At 37.0% G+C, this 21,052-nt stretch overlaps 1 protein-coding gene across 1 annotated transcript in view; it reads right to left on the reverse strand.

Moving 5' to 3' along the window:
• POF1B (POF1B actin binding protein) overlaps window positions 1–21,052 on the reverse strand; it is a 100,864-nt gene that overhangs the window by 31,532 nt on the left and 48,280 nt on the right. Inside the window, 3 exon segments of the mRNA XM_036839291.1 lie at window positions 9,636–9,710; window positions 10,888–10,915; window positions 15,550–15,680. Coding sequence (XP_036695186.1) covers window positions 9,636–9,710; window positions 10,888–10,915; window positions 15,550–15,680 — 234 coding nt within the window.

A 21,052-nucleotide genomic window follows, 5' to 3' on the forward strand; every position in this document is an offset into this window, starting at 1 on the left:
AACGAAGCAAAATTTTCTGAAGTTCACTGAAACTGATAAAATGTTGACACCAATACACGGGGATAAGTTATGGATATATAATGTAATACTTAGAGCAACCCCTAAAAAAGCTATACTACGAGATACACTCAAAAGCACTAGAGGTAAATCAAAATGAATTCTAAAACATATTCAAGTAATCCACATGAAAGCAAGACAAAGAAAACAGAGAAACAAAAAACAGAACAAACAGAAAACACAATGGCAGATCTAGCCCTAACATATCAATAATTACAACTTGGTCTAAATACACCAGTTAAAAGACAGATTGACAGAGTGATAAGAAAAAACATGACCTCACTATGTGTTTTCTATAAGAAATTCATTTCAAAGATAATGAAAATTAAAATATACATAACGAAATTTAAAAGTTGGGGAAAAAGATATACCATGCAAACATTAATCAAAAGAAAGGAGTGCTATTGATATTAGATAAAAATGACTTCAGAGCAAAGAAAATTACCAGGGACACAGAGGGACATTACATAATAAGAGTCAGTCCACCAAGAAGACATAGCAATCCTAAATGTTTGCGCACCAGACAACAGAGCTACAAACTGCATCAAACAAAAACTGATAGAACTGAAAGGAGAAATAGACAAACCCACAGATATAACTGAACGCTTTTATACCCCTCTCTCGGCAACTGATCGTACTGCTTAGCAGAAAATGAGCAAGAATACATAATACAATAATTCAACAATACCATCAACCAAAGGATCTAATCAGCATTTATAGAATACTTCATCCAACAACAGATGCACATTCCTTTCATATTCCCATGGAACATATACCAAAATAGACCATATCCTTGACTATAAAACTTAACCATTTCAAAAACATTGATCTCATACAGAGTATATTTTCTGCCCACAGTGGAATCAAACTAGAAATGAATAACAGAAAGACAATAGGAAAATCTCTAAACACTTGGAAAGTAAACAATACACTTCTAAATAATCCACCAGTCAAAGCAGAAGTCTACAGGGAGATAAAAAATATATAAAACTGAAAGAAAATGAAAATACATATCATAACTTGTGGACACAACTAAAGCCATGCTGAGAGGATATTTACAGCACTAAATGCTTACATTAGAAAATAGAAAAGGTGTGAAATCAATAATCTAACTTTCTATATCAAGAAACTAGACAAAGAAGAGCAAAATAAACCAAAAGCAAGCAAAGGAAGGAAATAGTACAGACGAGAAAAAAAATCAATGGAAGTGTAAACAGGAAAACAATAGAGATCAATAAAACTAAAATATAGTTCTTTGAAAAAAATCAATAAGATTGATAAACCTCCAACAAGACTGACAACAAAAAAGGAAAGAAGACACAAATCACTAGTGTCAGGAGTTAAATAGGGAAGAGTAATACAGACCCCACAGACATCAAAAGGATAATAAGGGAATACTGTGAATAATTATGCACATATAAATCTGACAATTTAGTTAAAATTGACTACTTTCTTGAAAAACACAGGTTACCACAATTCACCCAATATGAAACAGATCATTTGACTAGACCTGTAACTACTAAGGAATTGAATTTAGAATTTTTTTAAACTCTTGAAAAATATATATCCATGCCCAGATATTTTCACTGAAGGATTATACCAAATGTTTAAAGAAGAGTTAACACCATGTCTATACAGTTTCTTCCAGAAAACAGAAAAGGAAGAGACATTTACTAATTCATTTCATGAAGCTAGATTATCCTGACACCAAAATCAAAGCAAATACAAGAAAACTACAGACTAATGTTTCTCAGGAACTTAGATGCAAACATTCTCAGAGTTTTTTGAGGAAATAGGCCTTGAATGCACTTTGGATGGACATCCTGCCACCAGAAATAATACCAAGGATGTATCCAAGATTCAGGTTCTGCAGAGCATATGTGTTCCCCATACCACTATCTCTTTATAATACAGACTGTGTGCCACTAAAAATATTTCATTTATGTTTCACAGATAAGATGTTAGGTCCAATATCTGGATGATCAACAAAGATTTGAGACCATATATCAAACTTAGAAATTTGCCTCACTAGACAAAACTAGATTATCTTTAGAATCCTTTCTTGCAAACACATGTACTCTTCATTTTAGCCTTATTTCTTTAGCACCTATCTTGATCCGTCTTGGTCTGTCTCTCCCTTCAGTGTAGGGGAATTTACTATTGCAGTGGTCTCTAGCATTCCACAATTCAGGAAAATCAAGTCATTGGCCTTTCCATTTGCCAGGGGTAGGGTAGGGAGGTATAGAAAGTAGAATGGAGAAGAGGAGGGCAAATCCTATATGTTAGAGTCAGGTTGTGCTACGGCAGTGAGGAGAGAATAAGGGCATTCCACAGCTCGGAATATTTCTGTAATGATTTCCTGAATGCTAGTCATTCAATACTAGTGTTTGATAGTCTGACCAAACTATAAAGCAACCCTTGTTTAATCAAAATGTAATCAACTCGAAAAGGAGAGAAGATGGCGGAAGAGTAAGACGCGGAGATCACCTTCCTTCTCACAGATACAGTAGAAATACATCTACACGTGGAACTGCTCCTACAGAACACCCACTGAACACTGGCAGAAAACGTAAGACCTCCCAAAAGGCAAGAAACTCCCCACGTACTTGGGTAGGGTAAAAGAAAAAAGAAAAAAGAAATAACAGAGACAAAAGAATAGGGACGGGACCTGCACCAGTGGGAGGGAGCCGTGAAGGAGGAAAGGTTTCCACGCACTAGGAAGCCCCTTCGCGGGCAGAGACTGCGGGTGGCAGAGGGGGGAAGCTTCGGAGCCACGGAGGAGAGCACAGCCACAGGGGTGCGGACGGCAAAGCGGAGAGACTCCCGCACAGAGGCTCAGCACCAAGCAGCACTCACCAGCCCGAGAGGCTTGTCTGCTCACCTACCGGGGTGGGCGGGGCTGGGAGCTGAGGCTTGGGCTTCTGTCGGATAGCAGGGAGAGGACTGGGGTTGGCGGCATGAACACAGCCTGAAGGGGTTAGCGCACCACAGCTGGCTGGGAGGGAGACCGGGAAAAAGTCTGCAGCTGCCGAAGAGGCAAGAGACTTTTTCTTGCCTCTTTGTTTCGCGGCGCGCAAGGAGAGGGGATTCAGAGTGCCGCCTAAACGAACTCCAGAGACAGGCGCGAGCCGCGGCGATCAGCAAGGGGCCCCAGAGACGGGCGTGAGACGCTAAGGCTGCTGCTGCCGCCACCAAAAAGCCTATGTGCGAGCACAGATCACTCTCCACACCGCCCCTCCCGGGAGCTGGTGCAGCCCGCCACTGCCAGGGTCCTGTGATCCAGGGACAACTTTCCCAGGAGAACGCACGGCACGCCTCAGGCTGGTGCAACGTCACGCTGGCCTCTGCCACCGCAGGCTAGCCCCGCCTCCTCTGTACCCCTCCCTCCCCACGGCCTGAGTGAGCCAGAGCCCCCGAAGCAGCTGCTCCATTAACCCCGTTCTGTCTGGGCAGGGAACAGACGCCCTCAGGTGACCTACACGCAGAGGCGGGTCCAAATCCAAAGCTGAACCCTGGGAGCTGTGCGAACAAAGAAGAGAAAGGGAAATCTCTCCCAGCAGCCTCAGAAGCAGCGGATTAAAACTCCACAAACAACTTGATGTGCCTGCATCTGTTGAATACCTGAATAGACAACGAATCATCCCAAATTCAGGAGGTGGACTTTGGGAGCAGGATATATTAATTTTTCCCCTTTTCCTTTTTTTGTGAGTGTATATGTATATGCTTCTGGGTGAGATCTTGTCTGTATAGCTTTGCTTTATAATAGCTTTATTTTACTTCACTATATTATAGCCTCTTTCTTTCTTTCTTTTTTTTCTCCCTTTTACTCTGAGACGTGTGGATGAAAGGCTCTTGGTGCTCCAGCCAGGCATCAGGGCCGTGCCTCTGAGGTGGGAGAGACAACTTCAGGAAACTGGTCCACAAGAGACCTCCCAGCTCCACATAATATCAAACGGTGAAAATCTCTCAGAGAGCTCCATCTCAACATCAAGACCCAGCTTCACTCAACGACCAGCAAGCTACAGTGCTGGACACCCTATGCCAAACAACTAGCAAGACAGGAACACAGCCCCATCCATTAGCAGAGAGGCTGCCTAAAATCATAATAAGGCCACAGACACCCCAAAATACACCACGAGACGTGGACTTGCCCACCAGAAAGACAAGATCCAGCCTCATCCACCAGAACTCAGGCACTAGTCCCCTCCACCAGGAAGCCTACACAACCCACTGAACCAACCTTAGCCACTGGGGACAGATACCAAAAACAACGGGAAATACCAACCTACAGCCTGTGAAAAGGAGACCCCAAACACAGTAAGATAAGCAAAATGCGAAGACAGAAAAACACACAGCAGATGAAGGAGCAGGGTCGAAACAAACCAGACCTAACAAATGAAGAGGAAATAGATAGTCTACCTGAAAAAGAATTCAGAATAATGATAGTAAGGATGATCCAAAATCTTGGAAATAGAATAGACAAAATGCAAGAAATATTTAACAAGGACGTAGAAGAACTAAAGAGGAACCAAGCAACGATGAAAAACACAATAAATGAAATTAAAAATGCTCTAGATGGGATCAATAGCAGAATAACTGAGGCAGAAGAAAGGATAAGTGACCTGGAAGATAAAATGGTGGAAATAACTACTGCAGAGCAGGATAAAGAAAAAAGAATGAAAAGAACTGAGGACAGTCTCAGAGACCTCTGGGACAACATTAAACGCACCAGCATTAGAATTATAGGGGTCCCAGAAGAAGAAGAGAAAAAGAAAGGGACTGAGAAAATATTTGAAGAGGTTATAGTTGAAAACTTCCCTAATATGGGAAAGGAAATAGTTAATCAAGTCCTGGAAGCACAGAGTCCCATACAGGATAAACCCAAGGAGAAACACGCCAAGACACATATTAATCAAACTGTCAAAAATTAAATATAAGGAAAACATATTAAAGGCAGCAAGGGAAAACAACAAATAACACACAAGGGAATCCCCATAAGGTTAACATCTGATCTTTCAGCAGAAACTCTGCAAGCCAGAAGGGAGTGGCAGGATATACTTAAAGTGATGAAGGAGAAAAACCTACAGCCAAGATTACACTACCCAGCAAGGATCTCATTCAGATGTGATGGAGAAATTAAAACCTTTACAGACAAGCAAAAGTTGAGAGAGTTCAGCACCATCAAACCAGCTTTACAACAAATGCTAAAGGAACTTCCCTAGGCAAGAAACACAAGAGAAGGAAAACACCTACAATAACAAACCCAAAACATTTAAGAAAATGGGAATAGGAACATACATATCGATAATTACCTTGAATGTAAATGGATTAAATGCTCCCACCAAAAGACACAGACTGGCTGAATGGATACAAAAACAAGACCCATATATATGCTGTCTACACGAGACCCACTTCAGACCTAGAGACACATACAGACTGAAAGTGAGGGGATGGAAAAAGATATTCCATGCAAATGGAAATCAAAAGAAAGCTGGAGTAGCAATTCTCATATCAGACAAAATAGACTTTAAAATAAAGACTATTACAAGAGACAAAGAAGGACATTATATAATGATCAAGGGATCGATCCAAGAGGAAGGTATAACAATTGTAAATATTTATGCACCCAACATAGGAGCACCTCAATACATAAGGCAAATACTAACAGCCATAAAAGGGGAAATCGACAGTAACACAATCATAGTAGGGGACTTTAACACCCCACTTTCACCAATGGACAGATCATCCAAAATGAAAATAAATGAGGAAACACAAGCTTTAAATGATACATTAAACAAGATGGACTTTATTGATATTTATAGGACATTCCACCCAAAAACAACAGAATACACATTTTTCTCAAGTGCTCATGGAACATTCTCCAGGATAGATCATATCTTGGGTCACAAATCAAGCCTTGGTAAATTTAAGAAAATTGAAATCGTATCAAGTATCTTTTCCGACCACAACGCTATGAGACTAGATATCAATTACAGGAAAAGATCTGCAAAAAATACAAACACTTGGAGGCTACACAACACACTACTTAATAACGAAGTGATCACTGAAGAAATCAAAGGGGAAATCAAAAAATACCTAGAAACAAATGACTATGGAGACACGATGACCCAAAACCTATGGGACGCAGCAAAAGCAGTGCTAAGAGGGAAGTTTATAGCAATACAAGCCTACCTCAAGAAACAGGAAACATCTCGAATAAACAACCTAACCTTGCACCTGAAGCAATTAGAGAAAGAAGAACAAAAAAACCCCACAGCTAGCAGAAGGAAAGAAATCATAAAGATCAGGTCAGATATAAATGAAAAAGAAATGAAGGAAACAGTAGCAAAAATCAATGAAACTAAAAGCTGGTTCTTTGAGAAGATAAACAAAATTGATAAACCATTAGCCAGACTCATCAAGAGAAAAAGGGAGAAGACTCAAATCAATAGAATTAGAAATGAAAAAGGAGAAGTAACCACGGACACTGCAGAAATACAAAAGATCATGAGAGATTACTACAAGCAACTCTATGCCAATAAAATGGACAACCTGGAAGAAATGGACAGATTCGTAGAAATGCACAACCTGTCGAGACTGAACCAGGAAGAAATAGAAAATATGAACAGACCAATCACAAGCACTGAAATTGAAACTGTGATTAAAAACCTTCCAACAAACAAAAGCCCAAGACCAGATGTCTTTACAGGTTAATTCTATCAAACATTTAGAGAAGAGCTAACACCTATCCTTCTCAAACTCTTCCAAAATATTGCAGAGGGAGGAACACTCCCAAACTCATTCTACGAGGCCACCATCACCCTGATACCAAAACCAGACAAAGATGTCACAAAGAAAGAAATGATGAACATAGATGCAAAAATCCTCAACAAAATACTAGCAAACAGAGTCCAACAGCACATTAAAAGGATCATACACCATGATCAAGTGGGGTTTATCCCAGGAATGCAAGGATTCTTCAATATACGCAAATCAATCAATGTGATACACCATATAAACAAATTGAAGGAGAAAAACCATATGATCATCTCAATAGATGCAGAGAAAGCTTTCGACAAAATTCAACACCCATTTATGATAAAAGCCCTGCAGAAAGTAGGCATAGAGGGAACTTTCCTCAACATAATAAAGGCCATATATGACAAACCCACAGCCAACATTGTCCTCAATGGTGAAAAACTGAAACCATTTCCACTAAGATCAGGAACAAGACAAGGTTGCCCACTCTCACCACTATTATTCAACATAGTTTTGGAAGTGTTAGCCACAGCAATCAGAGAAGAAAAAGAAATAAAAGGAATCCAAATCGGAAAAGAAGAAGTAAAGCTGTCACTGTTTGCAGATGACATGATACTATACATAGAGAATCCTAAAGATGCTACCAGAAAACTCCTAGAGCTAATCAATGAATTTGGTAAAGTAGCAGGATACAAAATTAATGCACAGAAATCTCTTGCATTTCTATACACTAATGACGAAAAATCTGAAAGTGAAATTAAGAAAACACACCCATTTACCATTGCAACAAAAAGAATAAAATATTTAGGAATAAACCTACCTAAGGAGACAAAAGACCTGTATGCAGAAAATTATAAGACACTGATGAAAGAAATTAAAGATGATACAAATAGATGGAGAGATATACCATGTTCTTGGATTGGAAGAATCAACATTGTGAAAATGACTCTACTACCCAAAGCAATCTACAGATTCAATGCAATCCCTATCAAACTACCACTGGCATTTTTCACAGAACTAGAACAAAAAATTTCACAATTTGTATGGAAACACAAAAGACCCCGAATAGCCAAAGCAATCTTGAGAACGAAAAATGGAGCTGGGGGAAACAGGCTCCCTGACTTCAGACTATATTACAAAGCTACAGTAATCAAGACAGTTTGGTACTGGCACAAAAACAGAAATATAGATCAATGGAACAGGATAGAAAGCCCAGAGATAAACCCATGCACATATGGTCACCTTATCTTTGATAAAGGAGGCAAGCATATATAGTGGAGAAAAGACAGCCTCTTCAATAAGTGGTGCTGGGAAAATTGGACAGATACATGTAAAAGTATGAAATTAGAACACTCTCTGACACCATGCACAAAAATAAACTCCAAATGGATTAAAGACCTAAGTGTAAGGCCAGACACTATCAAACTCTTAGAGGAAAACATAGGCAGAACACTCTATGACATAAATCACAGCAAGATCCTTTTTGACCCAGCTCCTAGAGAAATGGAAATAAGAACACAAATAAACAAATGGGACCTAATGAAACTTAAAAGCTTTTGCACAGCAAAGGAAACCATAAACAAGACCAAAAGACAACCATCAGAATGGGAGAAAATATTTGCAAATGTAGCAACTGACAAAGGATTAATCTCCAAGATTTACAAGCAGTTCATGCAGCTCAATAACAAAAAAACGAACAACCCAATCCAAAAATGAGCAGAAGACCTAAACAGACATTTCTCCAAAGAAGATATACAGATTGCCAACAGACACATGAAAGAATGCTCAACATCATTAATCATTAGAGAAATGCAAATCAAAACTACAATGAGGTATCATCTCACACCGGTCAGAATGGCCATCATGAAAAAATCTAGAAACAATAAATGCTGGAGAGGGTGTGGAGGAAACGGAACACTCTTGCACTGTTGGTGGGAATGTAAATTGATACAGCCACTATGGAGAACAGTATGGAGGTCCCTTAAAAAACTACAAATAGAACTACCATACGACCCAGCAATCCCACTACTGGGCATATACCCTGAGAAAACCATAGTTTAAAAAGAGTCATGTACCAAAATGTTCATTGCAGCTCTATTTACAATAGCCAGGACATGGAAGCAACCAAAGTGTCCATCATCGGATGAATGGATAAAGAAGGTGTGGCACATATATACAATGGAATATTACTCAGCCATAAAAAGAAATGAAATGGAGGTATTTGTAACGAGGTGGATGGAGTTAGAGTCTGTCATACAGAGTGAAGTAAGTCAGAGAGAGAAAAACAAATACAGTATGCTAACACATATATATGGAATCTAAGGAAAAAAAAAAAAGGCCATGAAGAACCTAGTGGCAAGACGGGAATAAAGACACAGACCTACTAGAGAATGGACTTGAGGATATGGGGAGGGGGAGGGGCGAGATGTGACAGGGTGAGAGAGTGTCATGGACATATATACACTACCAAATGTAAAATAGATAGCCAGTGGGAAGCAACCGCATAGCACAGGGAGATCAGCTCAGTGCTTTGTGACCAGCCAGAGGGCTGGGATGGGGAGGGTGGGAGGCAGGGAGATGCAAGAGGGAAGAGGTATGGGAACTTATGTATATGTATAACTGATTCACTTTGTTATAAAGCAGAAACTAACACACCATTGTAAAGCAATTATACTTCAATAAAGATGTTTAAAAAAAATGTAATCAACTCTTGTGAAATAGTAATTTTATTTGGGACTTTCTGTTCTTAATTAAAGTAAACATCCTAGGCTAGTGGTTTGTTAGTGTTGCCTTCACAGCCACTCTTGACCCCATCTCACCTGCAGAATATAGCGAATTTGCTGTTTTGTAAATTCTGACAATCCTTTAGGAATCAACGATTCAATGTCTTCTGACTGTGAGAAAAGAGAGGCTTATCCTTCAACAGATACATGTTAGTGTTTTAATCAGAGGGTCAGCAGACTTTTGTAGAGAGGGACATATTTTTATGGACATTAGAAGATTATTTCACTTTCTGGGCAATAGTTGCCACAAACTTTACTTCTAGCATTATCAGTTCTTACTTTTTAAAAAATTTATTATACTACATACACCATGGAAAGAACCTTGAATTTCCAGGAAGTTTAGGGGGAAGTTTGGGGCAATCAATCAGATGTCCCATTTCTATTTTTTAAAAAGAGCAACTTAAAAACAAAAGGGTGGTCACTTAAATCCCATTACCACTTTATTTCCATGTATTTTTTAACAACTGGAAGTTTAGTTGGGTGGTAGATATGACACTTTAAAGGCTGATTTTTTAAATAATGAAAATGTGAGGAAATAAAATAAAATTAAAGGTTTACTGAGAATTTGCATAGAGCTGTGGTGACTTTTGAAAGATTATGATGTTGCCACAGCAACATTAAGAAGCTTCAACAAATTTTAAGTGAGAATCTGAATTGAAGTCAGTACTTTGTAAAGGCAATTTAAGGCTTACTGAATTATTGTAACAAATGCAGTATGTCAATACATTGGAAATAAAGATGAAAATTAACACAAAAGAAGCCATTGTGATTGTTACTTTGAAATCAGTTCTTTCTCTATTTGATGACTTATTTCATTAAAAGTAACTATTACAAAAATATATATACATAATATTTAGAATTCATACTTGAAAATATTTACTTCAATTTGCTGGCTATTTGGCATGGGACATACAAGGTTTCAAAATACATTAAAACTAAATTTGCTATTTAATTAGTTAACATAGATTTCAGTTTTGTAAAACAGAGAGTATGTAGTCAATGAACTTTTAAATGTTCTCATAGGCAAAGGCAAGTTAAATTATAAGGTGAAAGCTGATAAAACATTTTTTGTGTGAATGATTATTACTTTTACAATTATCACCTTTAAAGCCATTACAAAGATATAAATGGTTATATCACTTTAAAGGCAAAAGGATCAATATTTCTTTCACTAACCTGTGTTTCCAGTCTAATAAAAATACCAAACTAAAAACAATATTATTAATGCAAGTATCAGAATCTGCTTTGTTATCAACTATATTTGATTTTCAACTCTTTTTGCACTTACCTCATCTGTAGACTCAAAGTCTTGTTTGCTGCAAGAATGAAAAAAAAAAAACAAACAGACAACCTTAGGAAAATATATACATTGACATATATAAATGTTAGTCTTCTAAATATTTTACCTTACTTTTTGATATATAATATATCCAAATGAAATTTATAATCCTAATGAAAAATTTAAAGCTAACTAAAATGGCACTTGACAAAAATAAAGTTAATTTTCCTGGAATTAGCTAATCTAATAAAAATGAACAACATCCAAATAACAAACCAATATAATATGCAGAATTAGTACCATTCATTAACACCAGTTTATTTGTGACTAGATGTAGAAGTCCTCAGTTTGGCAAGAAATACTATCTGAGTGAACAAATAACAATAATAGTCATTTTCTATTTCCACCTCCTTTTTCTCCTTGTATTGCTCCCTTTCAATGCTTGATTGCAGCTTCTCCCTACAGTGTCTTTAAGTTATTCATACCCTTTTAGTCAAAACCAAAACTTGCAAGACTGAGTAATCTACACTAATCATTCAATCTACACTACAGTATGTATAGCAGTGACAAAGCTTAAAAGGATATTGGAATGTTTACATAGGGACATAGCCTTAAGCAGCATGACCAAAATTCTAGTGGGATAATAGAATTTCCAGCATCAAAATGAAGGTTTGTCCATGAGGGTTGGAAGGCCCTTTGTGAAGCCATGTTACGTAGGCAAATGCTGCAAGTGAATTGTTAGTGGTTATACCAGTCCGGCACTGGCTCCTTTGGGGAATGGTGAAAGCTGGGAAGGATACAGTTCTAGCATTACCAGTGGCAACAGATAGGCCTTTATTTTTGCCTACTTGTTCCCTCTGCACTTCATGGAAAAACTGGGCCCAAAATGCATACGGTGAACATACTTCTCAAACAAACAAACAAAAAACTGGACACATGTTCTGACAGCAAGACAAAGTATTTTAAAGTAAGACTAAGGAAATCATAGATATATGACTGCCATATTGTCAAGTACAACAGAAAAGTATTTTAGAGATATAAGCTAGTACGTTAGCTCCTACATTTACCTTCTAAGTAAGTGCTTATGAGTAATATATTGCTTACAGAGATAAGTGGGTCACTCACTGTGCGAAACCTCTTGCATGCATTTATAAAAAATACACAAGCTAATGTGGAGAATGAGAACTGAAGATTTCATTTCCTGAGGCATGACTGCATATGTGCAATTGTCTGTATGTATGTATGTGGTATTTCCTGGGTTGCCCAAAATAGAAATTTTGGGGAGGCCCTAGCGAAAAGAAATGAAGTATCTTTTACTTTTTTAGTGCGTTACTAAAGTAACTGCATGCATATATTGGAAGCTAAAAGAAGTTAAAATATGACTCACAATGCAATTATAGTAGTCTTGCATTACTGTTAACTGGAATTATCACAGTATTAATAGACCTTTTATGTTTAAAATCCCAATTCCAATGCCAACCTAGTACACAAGTCCCTAGCCACTTACTTCTTTCTACAAATAAGAAAACAAGACAAAGAAACAAACAAGGAACAATCAACAGCACTTAATACTGGAATTTACAAATGTAACCAAAATGGTTTCATAAGACAACCTTTCTTAATTCTGACCCCCCAGTTTACTCATTGCTGAATTGCAATTTAGAAAGAGAAGAAAAGTGGAGACAAAGGGATGGGAGAGAGAGAGAGAGAGAGAGTGGAAACAAAGAGAGCAGAGGCGGGAGGCAGAAAGGCCAGTGTGGATTACATCTCCATTCAGTACAAGGTGATGGTGGCTAGAATTACAGTGGGCAGAAAAAAAAAAAAAAGAGTGGCACTCACTATGTCATCTCACCTCCTAGGAAGGAAGGAATGTAATAAGGAAAAAACAGAAGAAGAAATAAAGGAGGGGAGGAATGAAGAGAAAGAAACTGACAACCTTCTGATAAACAAGAACTCTTAAACACCAAAATTTTATGAGACCCTCTCCACACTGGAGTGTTTACTAATGTGGATACACCAGCTTTCTATTTTCTTTTTAGTATTTTTAGCTACTCTAGAAATTAAACTCAATGTTTTGCGGCGCTTAATTACACATTTAGGTCACCCTTATACATTTATCAAAGCCCTCAATGACAGGAAGCTATTTCAAAACCCCAGATTACATCTCTACCTGGATGATCATTATAAAACAATTTAACTTCCCTTGCTCAATTACTTTGTCTACTTCTAATTAGTATGAGACTAATACATTTGGAATATATTTCTCATTCTATAAACCTTTATTGAGTAGCGACTTTGTCAAGGCCATGTGCTCTGAACTGGATTTGGGCAATCCAAACACAAATATTATCTTGTCCTGTACGTGACACAAACATAAGTGATCTAAGGCAAAATTTGAGCAATGTAAAATTGGTCTAAGTCCTCCAACCTTTTCAAATTTCATGATTCAAAAATTGATAATTTCTTTAATGTGTCTGCAATATGTTAAATAATTTAGAGACACATATCTAGTTTGAAAGGTTAAGTGATTTGCCTAAGGTAAAAATGTTCTCCCATAGGTTCTAGTCCCAGATTTGCCACTTTTGTGGCCTTAGGTCAGTGGTTCTCATACTTTAGCATGTATCAGAATCCTCCAGAGGGCTTGCTGCTTGGCCTTACACCAGAGTTTTTGATTCTACAGGTCTGTTTCCAAGTTCTCACATGATGCTCCTGCTGCTTGTAAGTACATGTCTTAAATAAAACATTTATTGCTTATAACAAATCTATGAAATAAGTATTATTATAATCCCTATTTTACAGATGAAGAAACTGAGGTACAGAGAGGTTAAACAGGTTGCCTGATATTACACATCTAGTATGTAACAAAAGCTGGGACATGAACCTAGGGTATGAATCCTGTATCTACAATCAGTGTACTTAAGAGTATATGTCTCTATATGTTTTTGATTTTACCATGTGATACTTTAACAGAAATATTCACAAGACATGATTAATGCACAGAAGAGGAACACATAGACAAAACAGTATCTAGGGAAAGCTTTGCAGAAAAGCTGAGTCATGGCTTATAGGTATAAGAGTACTCAGAATGTTTGAATCCATCTCAAGCACTTAGCAGCTATGTGATCTTAATAACTTATTCTCTTTGGGTGTCCATTTGAAACTTTCTATGGTTACTGTGCAAATTAGATAATATTTAAAAAGCACTTAGCACAGTGTCTGGCACAATAGTGGACACTCAATAGATAATGGAGTACTCAGAATGAGGGGAAATATTTTAAGGTAGTGACATTATGCAAATAAATGAATGTGTGAAATAGTTGTTTGGATAAGGGGAGAGGATATTGATTAGTATAAAACACTGATGAAGGCCTAGCTGAAGATGGAAACCATGCGTTAATAATGACCCCAATTCAAATAAATGGCTGTGCTTTTCTCTAACTGTGCTCAACTGCATGGATGTAGCATAAAGAAGGCATTCATTCATTCATTCAACAAATATTTATTAAGCACCACACTAAATCAGTCACCACACTAGGCACCAAGGAAACCAGGGTAAATGAAACAGCCCTCAGTGGGTAGTGTCTGAATTCTAGAGGTAGTGGGCAGTGAGTATTGGATGGAGAAAAAAAAGAAAACAATAGATAAAGCAGAGAGCTAGACTAATCCAGAGTTGGGATTTTGCTAAGTGGCAGGGACAATATGATAAAGAGGCAAGGCAGTTGAGGGTGATGGTAAGAGAATGGTTGCAATCATGAATAAGAAAGCAAGACAAGTTGGGGAGGAGGGAGCTAATAAACAGAATTGTAATAAGCAGAGAGAAAAGAGAGAAGAGATTAAAGATCTCTGAGAAGTAGAAGAATCTAGTTGGTGAAATTTCTACTGACTTTCCTTTATCCTCCAGATTTTTCTGAGTTTATAGAGCTTTCCTAAATTTTGCCTGACAGATGACCACATATATGATGTGACTACATAGTAGAAGGCAACTTTTGGAGTATAGCTTATGAAATTCATTTCATGACATAATGCGCTCTCATCTACACATGGACAGTTGATAAATTGTTTATGTTTATATATTTAAATATTATATATTATTATATAATATTATTGTATAATATACATATTTACATTAACTTATAAATAGATAATTGTATAATTTATATTTCATACATTATATGTAATATATAATATTAAAATAATACATGACATTTATAATAATATATAACCCTAAATGTATATTAAACTCTGGTCTTCATATGTTGTGCACACATCAATGGAAGATAAACAGTAGTGTGTTGGCAATGGGATTGTATCTTATATCATCAGTGTAATATTTTAAAACAAGTCATAGTATGCCACGTATTTTTTGAGCTCCTTGCCTAAGTGGTTGCATTTGTCATCAAAGTACGCTAGAAAAGAAGGTCCACATAATTCTTTACTGACCCCAAAATAGCTGGTAAGATATCTTCAATGATTTTCATTAAGTACATTAACTCTTAAAATGAGATATTTCCTCAGATCTGCTCATACAGTTGCCTGTTTCGCCATTAAAAGTACTCAAGTTTTGCTGTAAACCTAAAATTGCTCTTAAAAATAAAGTCTATTAAAAAATATCAGGGTATTGTAAAATGTTTGAAAGCTACAACACCAAGGCAAATGATATATTTACAGTACCTTCCTCCAATTCTCTGCAAATGTTCTAATAAGCAGTGATATAAATTCGTATTTTTACGGCTTAGATCAGCAAGCAACTCTCCAAAATATTTGGGGTCCAAGTTTTCAGGGCCATCATCCTGAATTATCACCTGAAGAAAATATCAATCACAATTATAAACAATATTAAGTTCACAGATATTTTGCTGTGAAATGAAAAAAGTGAAATAACCTATTAATACAAGTAACTCATCACAAAGTCATCACATAAATGAAGCCACCAAATTTTCTTTGTAGCTGATATATACATTTTTCAATATGGGAGGAATTTAAAGGAAAAGCAACATTGTAATGGCATTTTAAGTTTCATTTCACTCAAGTCTAAGTGATCTAATGAATGCAAAACTTGAATAATTTACATAAAAATTCTTGAATATAGATGCTTAAATGAAAAGTAAAACAAGTAAAATCTCTGAATTGCTCATTATCAAAATCTCTGAATTGCTAATTATCATCACATGGCTTATTCATCTGTCAGTATCATTCCACTGATCCTCAGGTTATCTCATTGCTATAGCTAGCCAGGTAGATAATGCCTTCCTGCCTCACCTCTCTATGTGTGTCCCTTCCAAAACCATTAACTTTGCCAAGTAGAAAAGGGCATTTCTTTAGCCAAGGACATTCAAGTACTGAACTCCCTGTTAGAATCTGCACACAAGTAATTTGATACACTTAGTATTTTGCCTATTTTTCTCCCTTAGCCAATTATAATGCCCTCATAATGCTGTGAAAACCATGGAGTTTTTTTTTCCTTCCAGTTTAATTTGACAGAGTAATTTTACAGTTTCAAATTATCTTAAAGTATTTATTTCTTTTATTATTTCTGCACAAATATTCTCCTGTCATTGCACTGTACACTAGTTAACATGTTGGGTATACAATTCTTTGCCCACATTAGTAATTTGTGCCATTACTAAAACTCTTGCTCTTGTGATTTCAATGTGGCACCCAAATAAAGAGTCACAGAGTCCAGGACGGGGAATGATTTGCATCAGCCTGGTGTCTGTGTTCATAGATAAAAAGAGGTGTTAAAAGTTACCAAAGGGAGGTGATTTTATTTTGAGAAATGATAACAATAACTAATATTTATTTAGCTCTTACTATGTGTCAGCCATTGTGCTATGAACTTGACATAAAGATTAAATGAGGTGGGCTTCCCTGGTGGCGCAGTGGTTGAGAATCTGCCTGCTAATGCAGGGGACACGGGTTCGAGCCCTGGTCTGGGAGGATCCCACATGCCACAGAGCAACTGGGCCCGTGAACCACAACTACTGAGCCTGCGCGTCTGGAGCCTGTGCTCCACAACAAGAGAGGCCGCGATACTGAGGCCCGCGCACCGCGATGAAGAGTGGCCCCCACTTGCCACAACTAGACAAAGCCCTCGCACAGAAACGAAGACCCAACACAGCCAAAAATAAATAAATAAATTAATTAATTAAAAAAAAAAGATTAAATGAGGTAATGTTCTCTTGTAACCACTACACAATATTGCCTCCCAGAAGACCTCTTGTGTTTGTTTTCTCAGCAACTTAGGAATTACACTGCCCCTAACTGCATTATTTTGGAGGTTAGCTGGGCTAGGAGTTGAAACAGTCAAGAGTTTGATTTTCTTATTGTGAAACTATGCAAAATATGGCTGAAGTTCAGTTAATAAATTTTAATCAGTTAGAGAAAAGGTGAGAGTATTAAAATTGAAGAATGGGTTCTTTTGACCAAACAGCCATCAAGGTAGAATAGCAAGAAGCAAAATTTCACTCCTTTGTGTATATATTCCTCCTTAGTTGTATACAGTCCACAATTTACAGTAACATTTGAGTAACACAGTAAAAACCAAAACCCAGTTGGGTTCAAAAGTGTGGAGGGGAGAGGACAGACAGAAATCAGATTCTCTTCTGCTGTTAAGTCTTTGCCAGGACTACATTCAACAATAAAATGAAATTTCCTAACCATAAACTATGACGTGCCAGTTAGCAATATTTTCATTACTAAATCACAGGTCAGTAGATTTTAGTTTTATTGGAACTGTTTGTAGGTGTGATTTGACATTTCTTTTAGAGTTGGCTCAAAACCATGTTCTTGTTGACTTGAAAAAGCCAAGATAGGGAGCCTCCCAAGGAAACATGAATGTTTTCAGTCAGAATAATGGTAGCTCTAATGGATGGAGGTTTTCTCTCTGTGACGATATTGAGTTGATAAGATACCTGAAATAAAATTACCTCACATCAGCATTTCTGCCTGATGAATGATAGCTATCTTGAATGTCAATCTAAGATAATAGCTTTAGCTTTCACATATAAACAGGGCAGGAATACAAACTGTGCTGAAGAATAGTTGTTCCCAGATACACAAAATGTGATATTTCTCAAAAAATTACAAAAATTATTAAAGATTCTTTAGCATGCATCCATCAAATACCTTTAATCAGATCACTATTTGACCATAATAATGGCTAAGCAGTCCAACTCCTTGTGTCTGATTGCTAATAAAAGCCTCTGATTAGAATTACTGCCACAAACCCAAGGCAAGCAACAATGTTTAAGTGTGAAACCAGAGGCAAATCAGCAATCATTTTTCAGGAAATCTATAGAAAGGAAGTACCTTGTAAAGGAAAACCATGGGCTTCACCTCACTACTGCCTTGGAAGTTCTTGTCCTGTTTCCAGTCTGGAGTTTTGTTTCTTATATGTGGTCTATGAGATTCCAGGAGTGGAATTTCTTTTGCTAGTATCTACATTATATAAACTTTGATATTCAAAGATGATACTTTTGACCAACCATATTTACAAAATTCAGTGGTAGTGATTATAGAGTCCTACCAATAGTAGACACACAATAGTTGCAGGTTTCACCTGAGCTATCTATATTTTCTTGCCTGGCCCCCTTCAAGCTTAGTGGCACACATTTTTGAGAATGCTGTTCAGGACTAGGGATAGCCTGTGAGGAAGGCACAAATCACAATCTAGTAGTAATCTCGTAGTAGAGGGTACTGGCTTAATTAAATTTATCCTCACTGGGTAACTGGCTTATGTATGCATTTTTCACCTATTTAGAATGGTTGCTTAGTGGATTCAAAAGTGCTTAAAATGCCATGTTATATAAAAGCAATTATACATAAATGCCTAACCCTCTAAAAGGTCATGGACATGTTAACTAATAAGGTCTTCTGTGCTTAGTCCCTCCTGGGTAGTAACTTTTTGCTACATGACAACAGAAAACATCACTATTAAGGAAAGCTTACAACGTATAGATTATTATCCTGCAAACCTTATATGGTGACACTTGTAGATAAATAAGGTTACTGCTTCATTAATTTTGCTTTGATTTGGGACATTTAATAGCTGTCAGATAGATTGAAACCATAGTTAATCCAGTTGGCATTAATCCCTGTGAAATGAAATGCATTTTATGTACAACGTCATTTGGCTAACAAGGTAAAATAAAAACAATAATTGGTCTCTTCCTATTTTGTACCACAAGAAGAAATCCTAGGAGAAAAAGTATCAGAATTTTAGGTTCTGAAAATCCTCAGTGCTATTTTAATCTCCATAGATATTTCAGTAAAGAAATGTTGCATTATACAGTACCTGGTACACAGAAGGTTTTCAATAAATGTTGTCACTGAATTGAATGTATTGTACAATAATTATAATTCTAAAATGAAGACTTGACTCATAACAACAGTCCTGTACTTGAAATAAAGACCTAATTTAATTTTCTTTGAGTAACTCTAGGCAGCAAAGTGTTGCAATGAAGAAAGAATGGAAATTGGAGCCAAAGATGGAGCTCCCACTTCCTAGTTGTGGCCTAAGTGTATGTACTGCTTAACCTCTCTGAACCTCAGGTTCCTCAACTGTAAAATGCAGGTAATTTAGTACTTATTTTATAAAGTTGCTGGAGGTATTACTTTGGAGGGGGGCAGGTAAATTATTAAACTGTCATGTAAAAACCGTCATACAAATAATGGTTTTATTTAACTGAACACATATGGACAATTGGCTATTTGAATAATGATAGAAGGAGTGGAAGATGGTTATAAATTTTCTACAAGGCTCTCAGTTACCGGGGAGTAGAGACACTCTTTTTATACATTTCTTTAATTCCAGCACATACCATAGTGTCTGAATATAGCAGATCCTTAGTAAACATTTGTTGCATGAGGAAGTTGTCATAAAGGATGCAATTTGGGCTAAATGTTAACTATAATAGATGGAAAAGCACTAGTTGGAAGAGGTGCTTTAACAAGGCAACTGAAGGGCTTCCCTGGTGCTGCAGTGGTTAGGAATCCGCTTGCCAATGCAGGAGACACAGGTTCGAGCCCTGGCCCGGGAAGATCCCACATGCCCTGGAACAACTAAGCCTTGGCGCCACAACTACTGAGCCTGTGTGCCACAACTACTGAAGCCCATGTGCCTAGAGCCTATGCTCCACAACAAGAGAAGCCACCGGAATGAGAAGCCTGCACTCGCAACGAAGAGTAGCCCCCGCTCACCGCAACTAGAGAAAAGCCCGTGTGCAGCAAGACCCAATGCAGCCAAAACTAAATAAATTAATTAGTTAATTAAAAAAAAAAGCAGCTGAAATTGACTTTATCCAAAACCTAGTCAATGCTGTCCTTGCTCCCTTTTTGGTGTATATGTATAGATTTTGACATTTTATTATAAAATAAGATGATTCTTCCACTCCTAACAACTAAAAAAAAAAGTAGATGGTTTGGATTGTCATTTTATAATGAATCCAGGTGACTAATTTGTAACTGCTTAAATTATTCTCTCTGACTGGAAAATAAAATATATTTTCCTATAACACATGTGACTACTGAAAACTTATGAAGCTTTTTCTCATGAACAATGGGAATTTTGCCACTAATCATGTTTTTTCCCCCCTTGTGGTTTCCAGAAATCTCAGAGCCAAGTTTTTAGCCCATTTTTACTAATGACATGGAACTCTGTGGCCTGCATTTCTGTGTACTCTATTTTCCTTCTGGTGTTATTGCCCCATTATATTTACACTGCCCTTGACATTTCTTTTTCTGTTCTATTACATCTTATTTGTTCTTTTAAGACACTCTAAATACTTTTTGTAATGAAACAGGAGATATATCCCAATGAAATTAATTTTAAATGAATATGTATTTTTTAATGCATAACTTCTTGGAAACATCTTTGTTGCTACTTTTTTCTCTTCTCCACCTCTCTGCCATTTCTCTATTCTGCCATTCCTTAGTATGTAATTTATTCAAGGAATGGAACCACTTCTTTATTATGTAAGCAAAGCCAGTGGAGGAACTCACTGCACATATGTAGTAGTTCTTTCAATGTATTGTTAATTTATCTTACATTCTAACTTTTTTTCTTAACCCAAAGGCTAAAATCTATACCCCCAAGCCACATGCAGGATTTAAAAGGTCTCAGTGGCATGATGCTTTCATTCATTCAGCACACATTTATTGAGAACTTACTAAGTAC

The sequence above is a fragment of the Balaenoptera musculus genome, chromosome X, assembly GCF_009873245.2.
Source record: "Balaenoptera musculus isolate JJ_BM4_2016_0621 chromosome X, mBalMus1.pri.v3, whole genome shotgun sequence".
Taxonomy (NCBI): Eukaryota; Metazoa; Chordata; class Mammalia; order Artiodactyla; family Balaenopteridae; genus Balaenoptera; species Balaenoptera musculus.